The sequence below is a fragment of the Podarcis erhardii genome (assembly GCF_964252035.2).
Source record: "Podarcis erhardii genome assembly, chromosome: 2".
Classification (NCBI taxonomy): Eukaryota; Metazoa; Chordata; class Lepidosauria; order Squamata; family Lacertidae; genus Podarcis; species Podarcis erhardii.
In genome coordinates, this window is record NC_138498.1 from 3,216,985 (window position 1) to 3,232,158 (window position 15,174).

The 15,174-nt window shown below is 43.2% G+C and overlaps 1 protein-coding gene across 2 annotated transcripts in view; it reads left to right on the forward strand.

The window, feature by feature from the left end:
• EIF4B (eukaryotic translation initiation factor 4B) overlaps nucleotides 1-15,174 on the forward strand; it is a 35,178-nt gene that overhangs the window by 13,002 nt on the left and 7,002 nt on the right. For both annotated transcript variants that reach the window (XM_081851741.1, XM_081851742.1), the window contains 8 exons: nucleotides 1,691-1,807; nucleotides 4,591-4,645; nucleotides 5,432-5,572; nucleotides 8,892-9,008; nucleotides 10,001-10,183; nucleotides 10,716-10,953; nucleotides 12,022-12,131; nucleotides 14,390-14,609. In XM_081851741.1, the coding sequence (XP_081707867.1) occupies nucleotides 1,691-1,807; nucleotides 4,591-4,645; nucleotides 5,432-5,572; nucleotides 8,892-9,008; nucleotides 10,001-10,183; nucleotides 10,716-10,953; nucleotides 12,022-12,131; nucleotides 14,390-14,609 (1,181 nt within the window). The remainder of the gene's footprint in view (nucleotides 1-1,690; nucleotides 1,808-4,590; nucleotides 4,646-5,431; nucleotides 5,573-8,891; nucleotides 9,009-10,000; nucleotides 10,184-10,715; nucleotides 10,954-12,021; nucleotides 12,132-14,389; nucleotides 14,610-15,174) is intronic.

Below are 15,174 nucleotides of genomic sequence, written 5' to 3' on the forward strand. Positions count from 1 at the left end.
AGTTTGAAAGCACATCAAAGTGCAAGTAGATAAATAGGTACTGCTCCGGAAGGAAGGTAAACGGTGCTTCCGAGCGCTGCTCTGGTTCCCCAGAAGCGGCTTAGTCATGCTGGCCACATGACCTGGAAGCTGTCTGCGGACAAACGCCGTCTCCCTCGGCCTATAGAGCGAGATGAGCACCGCAACCCCAGAGTCGTCCACGACTGGACCTAATGGTCAGGGGGTACCTTTACCTTTTATGCCTGTAATGCCTCCTTTAAAAAAATTATGGAGATAGATATCATTTGTGCACCTGAGGATGTACCAGCAAGAACCACTCTACCTTCAAGGAACTTAGACTTTGTGTGTTTATTTTTCTGTCCTGATGCCAGAGTAGTAGTGACACTGTGCTTCAAGAGTCTGGTTCTCCTCTCTCCCCCACTTGAACAGAATTAGATTGGAAGGAGGCAAGGCCAGAACAGTAAATTGCGAAGAGATGCAACAGGCAGCTCTTATGAGATGTGCTCAGGACTCAGGTGAACTGCTATTTCACACAGCACATGAGGGTTTCTCTTGTCTCATGGTTTGGGAATTGTACCTCTAGCGATTTAGCATGCTGGAAGGACAGATCACAATTCCCAGCAGACAAGCCTCTTGTTTTGAAATGCTGTACATAGCTTGGGGCTTAAAAAGAAACAAGACAGGTGTGATGAAACTGCATTTGATGTTGGAAGGAACTTCCTGTATAATAAAGGTAAGCATCATTGATCTTCTTTGTTGTTACACCTATCTTGAGTCAAGCTCCAAGAAAGATCTAACTGTCCTGTGGTGGTCAAAAACTGAAGAAGATTCTTCCCTGCTAGCCATTAGTCTAAATATATATTTGGTAGCTTTGATAGCAATGAATGTGCAGTGTAAATAGAAATGTATTAGTTTCAAGTGATCTGCTGGTTGGTTCTAATCTACCTTCTGAATACTCCTGACCTAGAATAAAGTTAGCATCTTTTTAAACAGTCTTTATTGAAATCAGGATGGTTAAGACTGCAGCCCTGTATACACTTAGCTGGGGTTAAGGCCCATTTAACTTGATGGGAGGAGCCTGAGTAGGCATGCATAATAGTGTGCTGTAAAAGGTGTGTTCCTCCAGTGTTTCAATGTCATCTTATAAAGGAAGCAGAAAGAATAATTGGTGTTAGTGATGCGTGTGTAGAATCAAAGAGTTAGTTAGGATAATCGTTCTGTTGGTGTGAAACACCAGAGTATATTATGTGGTCTGATTTAAGGAGTGAAAATCTATCACCTGTGTCCACTCCTGCCTTTCTCTTTTCAAGTGCCCTTATTGCTATTACTAATTTTTTAAAGGTTTTTTTCTAACTGCTTTGAGGGGGTTTTCTTACTATCAGCAGTATATAACTTTTATGAAATAACATTGTTTGTGTTTTTCTGTATATACAAGCACCATATAGTGGAAAGGTAGGATACACATTTAACAAACAAATGAATAAAGCCCAAGGGCATTTATCCTGGATTTCAATTGCTTGCGAGTTATGCAAGTTTGTATTTTGTAAAGGCCACCCTAAGGGTGAAGGGTGGCATGAAAATGTATTTAAATAAGTGCAGTGGGTGGAGCATGGCACCTGGAGACAACCACTGCATCTTCTTTGTAGGAAGATGGTTACTTAAAATATTTCCCCCTGTCACTCAACTGCAGATAAGTGCTGTTCGTTTACCACGGGAGCCTAGTAATCCAGAGAGGTTGAAAGGATTTGGATATGCTGAGTTTGAAGACCTGGACTCCATGCTCCGTGCTTTGAGCCTCAATGAAGAGGTGAGTTGAAATCTGCCAAGAAATGTAGTCATATCCCTTGGGTTTATGTAGCCCAGCCTCTGGGGTGGAGAGAAAATGAAAAGGAGCAAAACTCTTGAAAACTTGATTGAAGTAATGATGCATAGAAAGTACTTCACTTTGCAGGTATATCTATGTCTGGATTAGAGAGGAAAGAATCATTGAAAGAGATAACCTGTAACAGGATCTGGTGCATTTCTGTCAGCTGATGTGAAACTCTCAGGGCACAAAAGGCAGTATGTTTCTAAAAATAACCAGAGGATGAAGGCAGATTATGCAGGCTGCCCAACCATGTTGCTGCTTGCAAACCTATCCACATATGATTAAGTACGCTTCCAGTGTGTTTCCAAGCACAATTCAGAGTGTTGGTGCTGACCTTTAAAGCCCTAAATGGACTCAGTTCAGTATACCTGAAGGAGCGTCTCTACCTGCATTGCTCAGCCCAGACACTGAGGTCCCCATCCGAGAGTCTTCTGCTGTTGTTTGATCATTAAATGCAATAATTTGTGCTGAAAGACTGTTTTCAGGGGATTAACCCTTTGCAGGAGTTGGCAAGGATCTGGATTGCCAGAGTAAGGTTTCTTACAGGCTCTACAGCTGCACTTGCTAGAAATTTTATTTTCCTAATAATGTTTGCAGACTGCAAGTTTAAGGGCAGGAAACCTGTTCATCTTAGGCAAATCCCAGTTACTCAGGATTTCTGCAGGATGCACAGAGGATTCCAACGTGTTTTTGGGATAAATTCATGCTTTATTTGGAAGCAGTGCTGGAAATAAAGTATCTTAATAGGGAGGTACCTTAGGGACACGGCTGGCCCTGTGGTCTAAACCACTGAGCCCCTTGGGCTTGCCGATTGAAAAGTTGGTGGTTTGAATTCGCACAACAGTGGTGAGCTCCTGTTGCTCTGTCCCAGCTTCTGCCAACCTAGCAGTTCAAAAGCATACCAGTTCAAGTAGATAAATAGGCACCGCTGTGGCGGGAAGGGTAAACGGCATTTCCATGCGCCCTGGCTTCCATCATGGTGTTCTGTTGTGCCAGAAGCTGTTTAGTCATTCTGGCCACATGATCCAGAAAGCTGTCTGTGGACAAATGCTGGCTCCCTTGGCCTGAAGCAAGATGAGTGCCACAACCCCATAGCCTTTGACTGGACTCTACTATCCATGGGTCCTTTACCTTACCTTACCTTACCTTACCCTACCTCATGTATTATTATATATTTATTTTGGTAAAAATTGACTGCTTCAGAAGATGCATTGTGTACATCTGAAATGGACTGCCTTTTATTATCTCCAATTGGCTTCTGAGAAGTTGGATGCAGCCAAATGCAGCCACATTGATTCTGAACACATTGATTCAAGCAGTTCAAGTTAGGCACTTTTAGAATAGTAACCTTTCATATTTTTAGAAGCTGGGACAGTGCCTTTTAACCTCAGTCTCCAACAATGGGCTCAGTAATTTCCCCCCTTCTATCTTTCTCCTAGTGACATGAAAACAATCTATAGTAAAATGGCAAAGATCACAGTGCAATGAATGGAAGCAAAATCAGATAAAATTACCCACGTTTTAGAAGTTGGGTCCCCCCCCCCCAATTTTGTATCTTCAGGGCAGTCTGTTGAAGTACAGCAGTAATCTGTCCTGTTCTGATTGGCATGGCTCAAGTCTCAAGCAACTTGGGTCAAGAAACTGGACTCAGTTTTCTCAGACAAGCCAGATAAAAAGTGTTAACTATCGTGCAGCAAAAAGCATTTTCAGATGGTTGTTCTCCTGCCTTAGCTATTTTAAGTAGATTATTCTGGCCATCTCAGATACTTGGCAAGTGATCCTGCCTCTGAAGTCTAGACAATACCACCTGAAGGCATCCAAACCATTTTTCTGCCTCAACACTTTTTTTTGCAAAGCTATAATAGGTACAGGAAAGTAAATCTGTAAACTGTTAAGGGTGTTTGTGACAGCTGTTATATTTGTTGCTGCAGATATTGAGGGTGCAATGGGGGGAGGGAGGGAGGAAGAGGAAGTTGCACCGTACAAGCAGAAGTCAGGTACACAAGCAGAAGCACCAGGTACACTCTTGGATGAAGAAGCTTTTGATACCCTGTGTCAACCTATTTGCAAGACTGGAGACTTTTCGTGGGCCATAAACATAATCTTCTCTAGTCATGTGAAAGACAGAGTGAAAGATCCGGGCCTTGGTTTGATTGAGTTTAACTCCATCAGGCATCTTAAAACTCCATGATCCTTCACATTAGAGAGAACACATGAACAATGTTATTCTTAGGTGCACCCTGTTTCCATGTTGATTCCCAGTGCATTGGCACAAGTGAAGTTCTACAATTGTACATCGGGAACCTGAGTGATAAGAGTCCAGTGGGCATTGGTTTTTTATTTGCTACCCTTTTGTGGAATGCTCTCCCCAGGAAGGCATCCCTGCTTCCATCATTACATACCTGGGGATGCCAGGCAAAAACATTTCTTTTCTGCCAGGTCTTTGGCTTTTAGTAATCTGTGGCCTCTTTTAGTGGGTGGGGTGTTTTAATCTTACCTTTTAAAAATATGAATGTCTCAGAAGTTTCTTTTTTATGCTGTCACTTTTAGTCAGTTTAATAAATAACAATTCTGCTAGCATCCTTTTTTCCGTGTGTTAAAGTGATAGGTGCATCCATTTACAAAGCAATTCTACATGCGTTGGTCAGATATAACCTTGAACTTGCTGTACATCTTCTTTAAAAAATGGGCTTTAAAATGCTAATGTTCCACTGTATGTTCAGTCTCTAGGGAACAGGAGAATACGAGTGGATATTGCTGATCAAGCTCAGGATAAAGGTAAGTGCTGTGGCTTTGTGAAAAGAGGTCATCTTGTACCAGTTAAATTTTATACACAAAGGCTGGAAAATAAAGCTGTGAAACTACCAAGTTTCCCCCACTTACTAGCAAGTCTTTTCTGTGTACGGATGAAATTGACGAGGAGAGCTAAAGGCCTTATGAGCTTTACCTGCTTTTGACTTGATCTTGTTGGGTTCAACAGTGCAAATTGCAAAAGGTACCTAGTAAATTCAGAATTAGCACTGTGGGTTTCCATTTCCTTAAAAGTGCCTCTCCAGCCCAGTACAGTACAGGAGGTGTGAGCTACATGATTCCACAGAGCGCATTGAACCAGCATCCTGCCCCCTCTTACCTATACACTGTGATCTTGCCAGAGGTCACGTTTATTGCTGCGGCAGAGAAATTATTAGTGTATCTTTTTTTTCTTTAACAAAATTTATATGCCACTTGGTTGTAATAAAACCTCAAAATGGTTGACAAAAAAATCTCATTACAATTACCCATAAAAGACAGTTAAAAAACAGGTATATTAAACATTTTAAAACTTAAATCAACAATAAACTAAAAACAGATTAAAACACGTGTAACTTCTAGGTGTCTGGAGAGGCTTGCCTAAGCAAAAATGTTTTAAGGAGGTGCTGGAAATCATACAGCAAAGGCACCTGCCTGATACCAATAAGGGAGTTCTAAAGTGTAGGTGCTTTTACTTTCCTCTGTGCAGACGTCTGAATCCATGAAACTGGATGTGCCATTTAACTGTTGGGTTGCTTTTCCTTTCTTTTGCAGATAGGGATGATCGCTCTTTTGGTAGAGATCGTGACCGCAACCGGGATTCAGAGAGATTTGAAACTGACTGGAGGGCCCGTCCTGCTACGGATAGCTTTGATGACCCCCCTCCCCGCAGGGGCGAGGATAGCTTTGGAGACAGTGAGTTCATCACCAGTTGCCTGCTGTGCTAACTACCATTTTCCTTGCCCTCTTCTAATTTTCCTGCATGCTCCTGAGTTGCTGAAGCCCTTCCTTTATATTCTGTTCTTACAAGAGTAGCTTTCCTCCCTGTGCTCCCTACACATGATTCTAGATTGAATACTAGCCAGTTACTACAAAAAGCTAGGGAATTACGCACACTGAGGAAGGGCTGTGGCTCTAGGGCAAAGCCTCTGCTTTCCACGCAGAAGGTCCCAGGTTCACTCCCTTGTATCTCTCAGTAGTGCTGGCTGTGTCCCGAGTCGGAAGCCTTGGGAAAGCCACCGCCAGTCAGGCAGACAATACTGAGCTGGATGGACCAGTGGTTTGACAGTGTAAGCAGCTTCCTGTGTTCTGGGCTTCTGGAGTCGTATCCCGTCGCTATGTTCCCATCGATGCCAAATACACAACGGAAGATTTCTAGCAGTTATTTCATTGTACAGTGGTACCTTGCTTCTCAAACTCTATCCGTTCCGGAAGTACGTTTCAAAACCAAAGTGTTCCAAAACCAAGGCACGCTTTCCCATAGAAAGTAATGCATAACGGATTAATCCGTTCCAGACTTCTTAAAAACAACCCCTAAAACAGCAATTTAACATGAATTTTACTATCTTAACGAGACCATTGATCCATAAAATGAAAGCAATAATCAATAAAATAAATAAGACAGTATTGTAGATTATTTTTTTTTAAAAAAAATCTTACCTGCACTGATGATAGTCATTGTTTGGATGGGGGGGGGGGGGCTTTTATCCATTTCTGCAGTCACACAATCAATCAGTCAGTAGCTGAACTGGGTTCCACACAGTCACAAAAACAAATTAACCAAAAAAGCCTCGAAAACAAAAACACAAAATAAATATCAAAAACAAAAGCGTCAAACTTAATCCATTCTGGAAGTCCGTTTGACTTCCAAAATGTTTGAAAACCAAGGCGCAGCTTCTGATTGGTGCAGGCGCCCCGGAAACAATAGCCGACAGCCGCATCAGACATTTGGTTTCCGAAAAATGTTTGAAAACTGGAACACCAAAGAAAACCGGCTGCGCTGAAAACAATGGAAGGACAGGGGGCAGGGCAGCCAGAGACGAGCTCAGATGCTGAAATTATGGAATTTTCGTACCAATGGAAAAGAATTTATGGACAGTATGGCTAAGATATCAGAGACCATCAGTACCAGATTGGATCACTTTAAGAACACGGCGGAAGAACCGGAAACAAGAAGAATAGATGCAGGGGAGACCCTCTGGCAATGACAGGAGGGAACATTTGTAAGCGCGGGGCGGGGGGAGAGCTAACTGAAAATCCAGAAGGAAAGACAGGGGAATATGAAGGGCAGCATACACAGAAAATATTTGAGGAAGTACTGTATTGGTAAAATCACCAGTGTTAAGATAGGAGGAGCTGAAACTGGAAATGGCCTTAATTGGTAGCAGCTTCTTGAGGAGCTTTAAATATGAGTACAGACAGGAATTAGAGCAATTTGGGTGAAATCACAACTGTGGAGACAGAGAGAAATTTGGAAGGAAGGAGGGCTGAAATGGGGAATTGTCCTAATGGGAAGCCTCTTTTGGAGGAGATTTAAATATGCCAAAGTAAGAAAAAAAAGAATGGGTAACAGTCTGGAAAATGGTTTTTATTTAGGGGTCAGCAGTTGTAAATAAATTGGGACATCAGCAGGCATGGATTAAATCAGGCATAGGCAAACTCCGGCCCTCCAGATGTTAGGGACTACAATTCCCATCATCCCTGACCACTGGTCCTGTTAGCTAGGGATGATGGGAATTGTAGTCTCAAACATCTGGAGGGCCGGAGTTTGCCTGTGCCTTGATTAAATGCTTGCAAAAAGCAACAGTTAGGATAATTTTAAAAGGGGAAATAGCATGAAAGCATAGGTGTATAATGTATAAAGTGGTTTTAATGTTTAAAGTATCTGTGCTGTATACCACAAGTTTAATTGTTTAGTAGTTGGAAATTTGGGTAAAGGAATCTGGAATGTAACATGATTTGGTTTATTTGAAGACCCAGAAGAGGGGGTGGAGGAAAGTTTGGGGGCGGGGTAAAAATGTGTTATTTTAAATTATTTTTAAATGTTAATGAGAAATGTGTGGGGTAATCTGGTATTGATACAATGTGGCATATATTTGATTTTTTAAAATTGAAAACAAATAAAAAATATTATTATTATTATTATTATTATTATCATTATTATTATTATTATTATTATTATTAAAAAGAAAACCGGAACATTTACTTCAGGCTTTTTGGCGTTTGGGAACCAAGGTACCACTGTACATGTCTCCTGTTAGTCAACCAAGCTGGCTTGGTACTCAAAATGCAGTGATTTGTTGCTCCAAATGTTGCATGATTTCTGTTCATGTTTTTACAGCATAACAGAGACCGTAAAATGGAGTCCTAGCTGCACAAGTGCATTGAAGGCTAATCCCTGTTTTCCTTGTTCTCTTTCAGACTGAAATGCGGAAGACCCATTTCAGTCTGAAATGGGGATGAACTCAGCAGGTTCATATCATGAGCTGAAGACATGGAGGCATGTCAGACATTTATGCTTCATGACTGTAAAGCATGCATTCTACAGGCTACTTTTTTGAGAAAGGAATGCCTTAATCAGAAGACAAATACATCTGAAATCTTCTTGTCTAACAGTCTGGAGAATTAGAGTATGGCAGCTGTGAAATTGCAATCAGTGTTTTCACTGCTGTTTTTTTGAAGCAAAAAACTTGAGTTATATGTAATTACGTGATTGCCTAACCTCATGTATACCTAGGAGGTAGCTTTATAAACAGTTTGCTTATAGTTCAGAAGATACATAGTTAATGTATGTTGAGATTCCTGCATTTCAGGGGGTTAGACTAGAGGACCCTTGGGTTCCTTTCCAGCTCTACAGTTCTATGATTTCCTGTGAATTGCCCGCCTCCTTTTGAGAAAAGCACATTTCCTCTACTGTTCTCTTGCTTAGAACAAAGACTTTTTATGATGGTGGTGATAATTTTCTAGGGATACTTCAATACCTGCTTTTTCATCACATTTTCTACTGTGAACCTTCTGGGTGCAGTGGAATATATATGTAAATACTTCTTTACAGTACACGGCAATAAAATGTTTCAATAATAAATAGTTGTGTGACCAAGCACTATGGTAGTCACGTGCTGGAAGATGCCTAAAGCCTGCCCCCTGAATCTCCCCCAGCTGTGTCAAACGTTTTCTGAAAGTCATTGCTCTGTGTCTATCTTGTACATGCTATAGCCTTTTCCCCCTGCTTTAGGGTATCGAGACCGTGATCGTTACGATTCGGATCGGTACCGTGATGGTCCCCGAAGAGAGATGGATCGGTTTGGGGGCAGAGATCGCTACGATGACCGTAGAGACTACGATAGAGGAGGTACTGTGGGTCACAGACTTCATTGTGGGTCTGGGGTTTGAGATGGTTACAGGAGGCATCACTTAATATAAACATTTGCTTACATTGCAGCATTGGCTAGGTAATACAGCTCCCACATTCCCCTGCTATCGATGCAACATTTTAGGCACACAATCCATTTTATGTATAGTCATTGTGGTCTGAATGGCTTTTCTCTCTTGAAGGTGAAAATACTTGAAAGTTGGGATATGGAATATAGAGCACTGCTGCAGTTTCTTTTCTCAAAGGCTTAAAAAGATTTTGCTTTTGTGTTTCAAGATTCAGTGATTGCTCTAGTGGAAAGACATTTTGAGTGTCCTCCCTGCTTGGTCTACAAATACCTCTTGCATCTTGTACACACCTTGATACCTGCAGCACTCTTACTATTTGTGCAGTTTTTAACTATTATATTGGTTGTGGAGATATAGTAAATGAGGCGAAGTTACAGTTTTGGGTTCCTTTCCAACCAGTCATTCTTCTCTGGTTTCTTTTGCTGCTGTGGCCTGTTTTCCTTCCAGGCTGAGTGATCTTGTAATTAGGAGTGGTGCTTTTGTACAATTGTGCATGACTTGAGTCCCTACTAGTTAGCATTTTCCAGCTGTGTTAATTAAGCATTTTTTGGCCATGTTTTGAACTGAAGTGGGAGGTATTTTCTTCAGATGCCAAATAGGACTTCAGAGCGTGCCCTTGAAACTGTACATGAAATCTTCCTGAAACTGGCTTGATCTAACATATTGTGTGCCATGTGTGGATACTGCTTGATCAGGGACTGTGTGCCTCTGTATATGTAACCTCAGGGAAACATTTTAATAGCTGCACATGTTGGAGGGGTATAGGGGTGTGTGAATGTACATACAGACTCTGAGGTCTGCTCTCTTTTCTGACTCACCTGTGAGCACTCTGGGGTGCTGTCCTCAGAAATAATGGTCTTCATGTTGTGCAAGATTAAACCACTGAACTTCCTTTTCCTGTAGGTTTCGACTCTAGGTCAGGCAGTGGTAGAAGAGCCTTTGGCAGCGGATACCGTCGGGACGATGATTATAGGGGTGGTGGTGACCGCTATGAGGACCGTTACGAGAGGCGAGATGATCGAATGGATAGGTGGAGCAGCTCGCGGGATGACTATAGCAGGGATGACAGCCGGCGGGATGATAGAGGTATGCTCGGTGTTTGCTCAGAAGCAAAGAAATGAGGAACTGTTGGCTTTGCTGTCATTGTTTGTTGTGTATTGCTGCAGATTATTCTGTTCTCCCTTATTCCTTGTGGTATTCTGAATTTGACCCTAGGCCATGGCGATGTTTGCCTCTTGCCCTACCCAGTGTATATGGTATGTTGCCAGATCCATTAGACATGGTTAAGAAAGATTTATTATGTAGCCTAGCCATTTCTGAGAACTGGGTGACCCACCTTTTGTAGGAGGTTTGTCTAATGATTCATTGTCCCATGTTGGGCATGGGTCCTTTTCTGACTCTTCCTTGTTTCCAATATCTCCTTATGTGGCCTAAATGCCACATACCATTCAGCCTTTAATCCCCACCACCTTATCTAAATAAGACAACCATACGAATTTTTCACAATTCTCCTGCTTCTTGGCTTTTGCCTAATCCTGAATCCAGTAGCTTTGCTTTTTTCATTTTGCTTTTTCTGAACTGTTCTGCTTTTTTCAACCTCCTGTTCTTTTTCTCTTAGGTCCCACTCAGAGGCCTAAACTGAACCTGAAGCCTCGGAGCGCACCCAAGGAGGAAGATACATCTGTAGCTCCTGCTACCCAGTCTAGCCGTGCAGCCTCCATCTTTGGGGGGGCCAAGCCTGTGGACACAGCTGCAAGAGAGCGTGAAGTAGAAGAGAGGCTACAGAAGGAGCAAGAGAAGCTGCAGCGCCAGCTGGAAGATGATAAGCCCAGGCTAGAGCGACGGCCCCGGGAGCGGTAAGTGACAGAGAAGGAGCATGAGCTGCACACAGTCCAGTAGAGAAACTGCTTGAGTTAATCTGCAAAACACCACTTGGTGGGTCACAGGCTCAAGCCGGTGATCTGTGCAAAAGGTACCATAGATATGTCTGCAGCTCCTCTGATGCTGCAGAACACCCCTAGAGTTGCTTCATGCTGAAGATGGTGAACGGTGACATTCCATTAGCGGCCTTGGTAGGTAGGTTCATGGCATTACAGAGCACTTTTTTGGAGGTAGCTATCTGTGTAAGCCCAGAGAATGAATGCTAGGCTAGCACCAGGCTTGCCCGAGCTGCTGTATCCCAAACTGTGTCACTGCCGCATGACAAGCAGCCATACTAGCCTAATGACAGGTGGCTGCAAGGCCAAATCACATTACATATAATCCCCTAGCAAATTAAAAAAGGTCTTAAGTTTTGTTTAACACATATAATTGGAGCAGTTAAGAAACATCTCTAACTGCTTCTGAGCTTTGTTTCAAACCTGAACATAGGAATGCATCATGTTGAGGGTTGCTTCCTATTCCCATTGTCCAGAACCTTTTCACTTCCAGGATCACACTTCCCTGTGGACAGTGTGATCCAATGCTCCACTTCTCCAAAGAGTCCCTTTTCTTCTCTCCAAAATGAGTTCCTTTAGGAATCTTCCTCTGAAAGGATATCTCTCTGAAATTGTGATGTATTCCATCTCGGAAAACTTGAGGAGGGTACCTTCTTGTGGTCTTTCATCTGGGCATTGATCAACTCTACATTTGCTTAAGTTCTGCAGTATTGCAGCGTCAGCTGCTCCCTGACCAGTGGCTGAATCAGTAAGCTCAACGTAAGAAGACTCAAACCCCAGACAAACTTAGCAGACCCACCCTACCTGGTCTCCACTAAAGGGCTGACTTGAGCAGTACTATGGATTGAAAGGTGCTAATGGCACAGTTGTCTCAGATTGATTTAACCACCTTGTTTTTATTTATTTATTGTAGAGTTGTGCATACTTGTTTTTGATCCAGTGCCCCACATTTACAGTTAGTAAGCCTTGCTTCTCTGTATGTTCTAGACACCCCAGCTGGCGTAGCGAAGATAACCAAGAGCGGTCACGGACAGGGAGTGAGTCTTCACAGACTGGCAGTACAACTCCTTCTGTGGGGACAGGCCCAACAGGAAGAAGTAAGTTGTCTTTGGGGTATCATTTACTTAGCCCTGAAGCGCATCGTCCTATTTCTGGAAAGCCCCATAACTTTCCTGGATTATAGCACGTATTTCAGTTGGGAAGCTTCAGTTGAGTCACATCGCAAGCCTATGTGTATAGATTTGAGAATATGGGGTTTCTTAGTTCTTCGTAATGGAAGTTGTCCATAACCTACCAACAGATCCACTAAATAGCCGACCAGCAGGGAAGCTAGCAGCTTAAGTAGCTGTCGATCAGTGGTGGTACCATATTGGCCCGAATATAAGCCACACATGCAAAAAATTTTTGGAGGGGGGAGAGACAATACCCCAATATAAGCCACTCCCTTCAAATTCCGCAGGCACTCACACCCATTCCGTTTTACCATATGTCTGTTTCAGCAGTGCTATCATAAAAGCCTATTTTTGTAAGGTCGCGAATTTAAGCCACACTTAAAATTTGGAAAAAAGTGAGGCTTATATTCAGGCCAATATGGTATTTACAAGTTAGTACTGTACAGTCGTCTCTGTTAGGACAAATGTTTGTCCCTCTGGTTGTTGGTAAGCAGTTGGATTGCATTTTTGTTGGTGTTGCTAGTCATGTAAATTGCCTGTTACCAGTAGGTAGAGTTTATACAATAGACTTCCTAACAGAGTCTACAATGACTGGGTGGAAGGGGCTGGCAGGGAGTGGGCTAGCTTGGACACGGCTGCTTGACTGTGTCTCCGGGGGCAGCATCCACTGCCTCCTGCTCTGGCCTCAGATTTTCCCAAGGGAAGGGCCAGTGGGGGTGGGGGGGAGGAGGAAGGAAGCAGGCTTGGGCTCCACTGTGCAGCAGCACTTGGAATGCCCTCACAGCTGTGCATACATTCACCCTGCCGGCAGCAGTGTGAGCAGCAGGGGGACCATTGGATTTCACAGCTGCCAACAATCCCCAACCGCCCTCTCAGCTTTGGAGATGGTCGGGATCACTGCACAACTGAGAGCAATCGCTGCCCACCTCTGTAGTTGGGAGTAACGCTCATCATTATCATGCCATTTGGAAGGCAGCACGACACTTTGCACAGAGAGATTTGTTGAAGCCATCTTTTTAGGTTTTGGTTTGTTGTTGGGGTTTTTTTAAAAAAAGAACCTTAGATGCTCACTACCCAGATTCCTATTTGGCGGGAATTTTCATTCAACTCTTTGCTAAGGGAAAACACAATGCTTCTATTTTCATGTACAATTGACAAATGCTGGCTTTGGTCTGAGCCTATGGGCCAAGTTGACTGGATTGGGCTCTGCTGCTGTAAACTGAGATGTATTTTAACAATTGTTTGTTTTCCTAGCCAAAGCAGCCATCAAATGGTGTTGACAGCATTGGGGGAGTTGCATGTTTAAAACCTTGAGGCCCAAACTAAACATTTTTTTGTAAGGGTAGCACATTCGTGGGTGGGTGGGTGAGAGAGTGAGCTAGATCATAGCAGTGGTACTGGGGGAAGATGATTAACTCATTCCCATGAAACATTTTTCACTATCAGAAAATAGTGAATCAGTATCAGTATCAGAAATAGCTGAAATAGTATCAGAATCACTTCCCTGCTTGCTTTCTCTCATGCAGGCAAAACAAGTAGGATTTCGGCTGGTGGGAGGGGTGGTGTGTGTGTGTGTGTGAGAGAGAGAGAGAGATTCCTCAACCACAGTCAGCTTCACAGACCCCATGCCAGCCTGCATATAGACTGGACATAGTAACACTGGACTAAACTGCAAGATTGTCATGCCTCACACACACACCTCATGCATGCCCACTTGCACTCACACACGATAGAGCATAAACCTTTAACTGGGCAATAGCACATCCACACACACACACACACACACACACACACACACACACACCCATCAGTTACATTAGAAACCTGGATGTTTCTGTTGCTTCCTATGAGCAATTGATCACTTCTACCCCAGGAAAGACAAAATGACTGACATGCAAACCAACCAGAAAGTCTCTTCATCAAACAATGGAATTGTCAACCCAGATCCTTTTCACAGGTCTGTGATTGTATTGTGGATGTACACATGGCCCAGTTTAGGCTTGTTCTGTGATCTTCTGCTCTGTAAACTCACTGGGTGTTTTTGGTGGTTTGTGTTGGTAAAGCATGCCAACTAGCCCAGAATCACTGGGGAATGGTCCAGGAAAAAAGTGCTTTCCATCATACAGCCAGGGTGCGTGTGCATATCTTCTTAGCCCATGTTGTATTGTATCCTGCGCTTCCAGCCTCACGAAGGAGGGAGAGTGAAAAATCATTGGAAAATGAAAGCAGCAGCAAAGAGGATGAAGGTCTGTCTCCCACTTCCAAGACTCCCAGGGAAGAGAAGCTTCCTCTGAAGGTGATGCCAGCGCCTCCGCCAAAAGAAAATGCCTGGGTGAAGCGCAGCAGCAACTCTCACCCGGCCCGCTCACAGAGCTCCGACTCAGACCAGCATTCCCCTACAAGGTGAGGGCCTCCGGCAGGGCTGCCCTTTTCAGCCAAGGACTTAATCTGCAGGAGGGATGGGAAGCATGTAGGCTGCATGGTACGACGCTAAGGCGTAATAGAATCCCAAATTATGTTGTTTTAAAATGCATAAAACGTGACAGCAAAGGGTTAGGGATTGTGGGCAAGGTGGTTGCAATGGAAACCAAAGGAAGCTTTGGTTCACTAGGGTAGGTTTTATTCGGAACTCATGATTTTGAAGTGGGGATTTATTTTCTTTCATATTGTGTTGCTGGGGGTTGAAAGAGCTGTGGTTCTGTAACGCTGGGTAGCGGGTGGCCCTGCTCACCTGTAAGGATTAAGGGAGATGAATATCTGGTCCTCGAGCCAGACGAGGCCCCCCACCCCACGCCAGCTTAAAAGCTAGCTTCACTATAGATAAGAAACATTAAAATGCAGCAATGCTAAATAAATAAGTAAAATTACTAAATAATATAGCTGCAACTTCTTGGCAATCATTTTTAATGATTTCTATGCAATTTCACACACATTTTACTTACCAAGCAAAACTAAATTATATTAATTT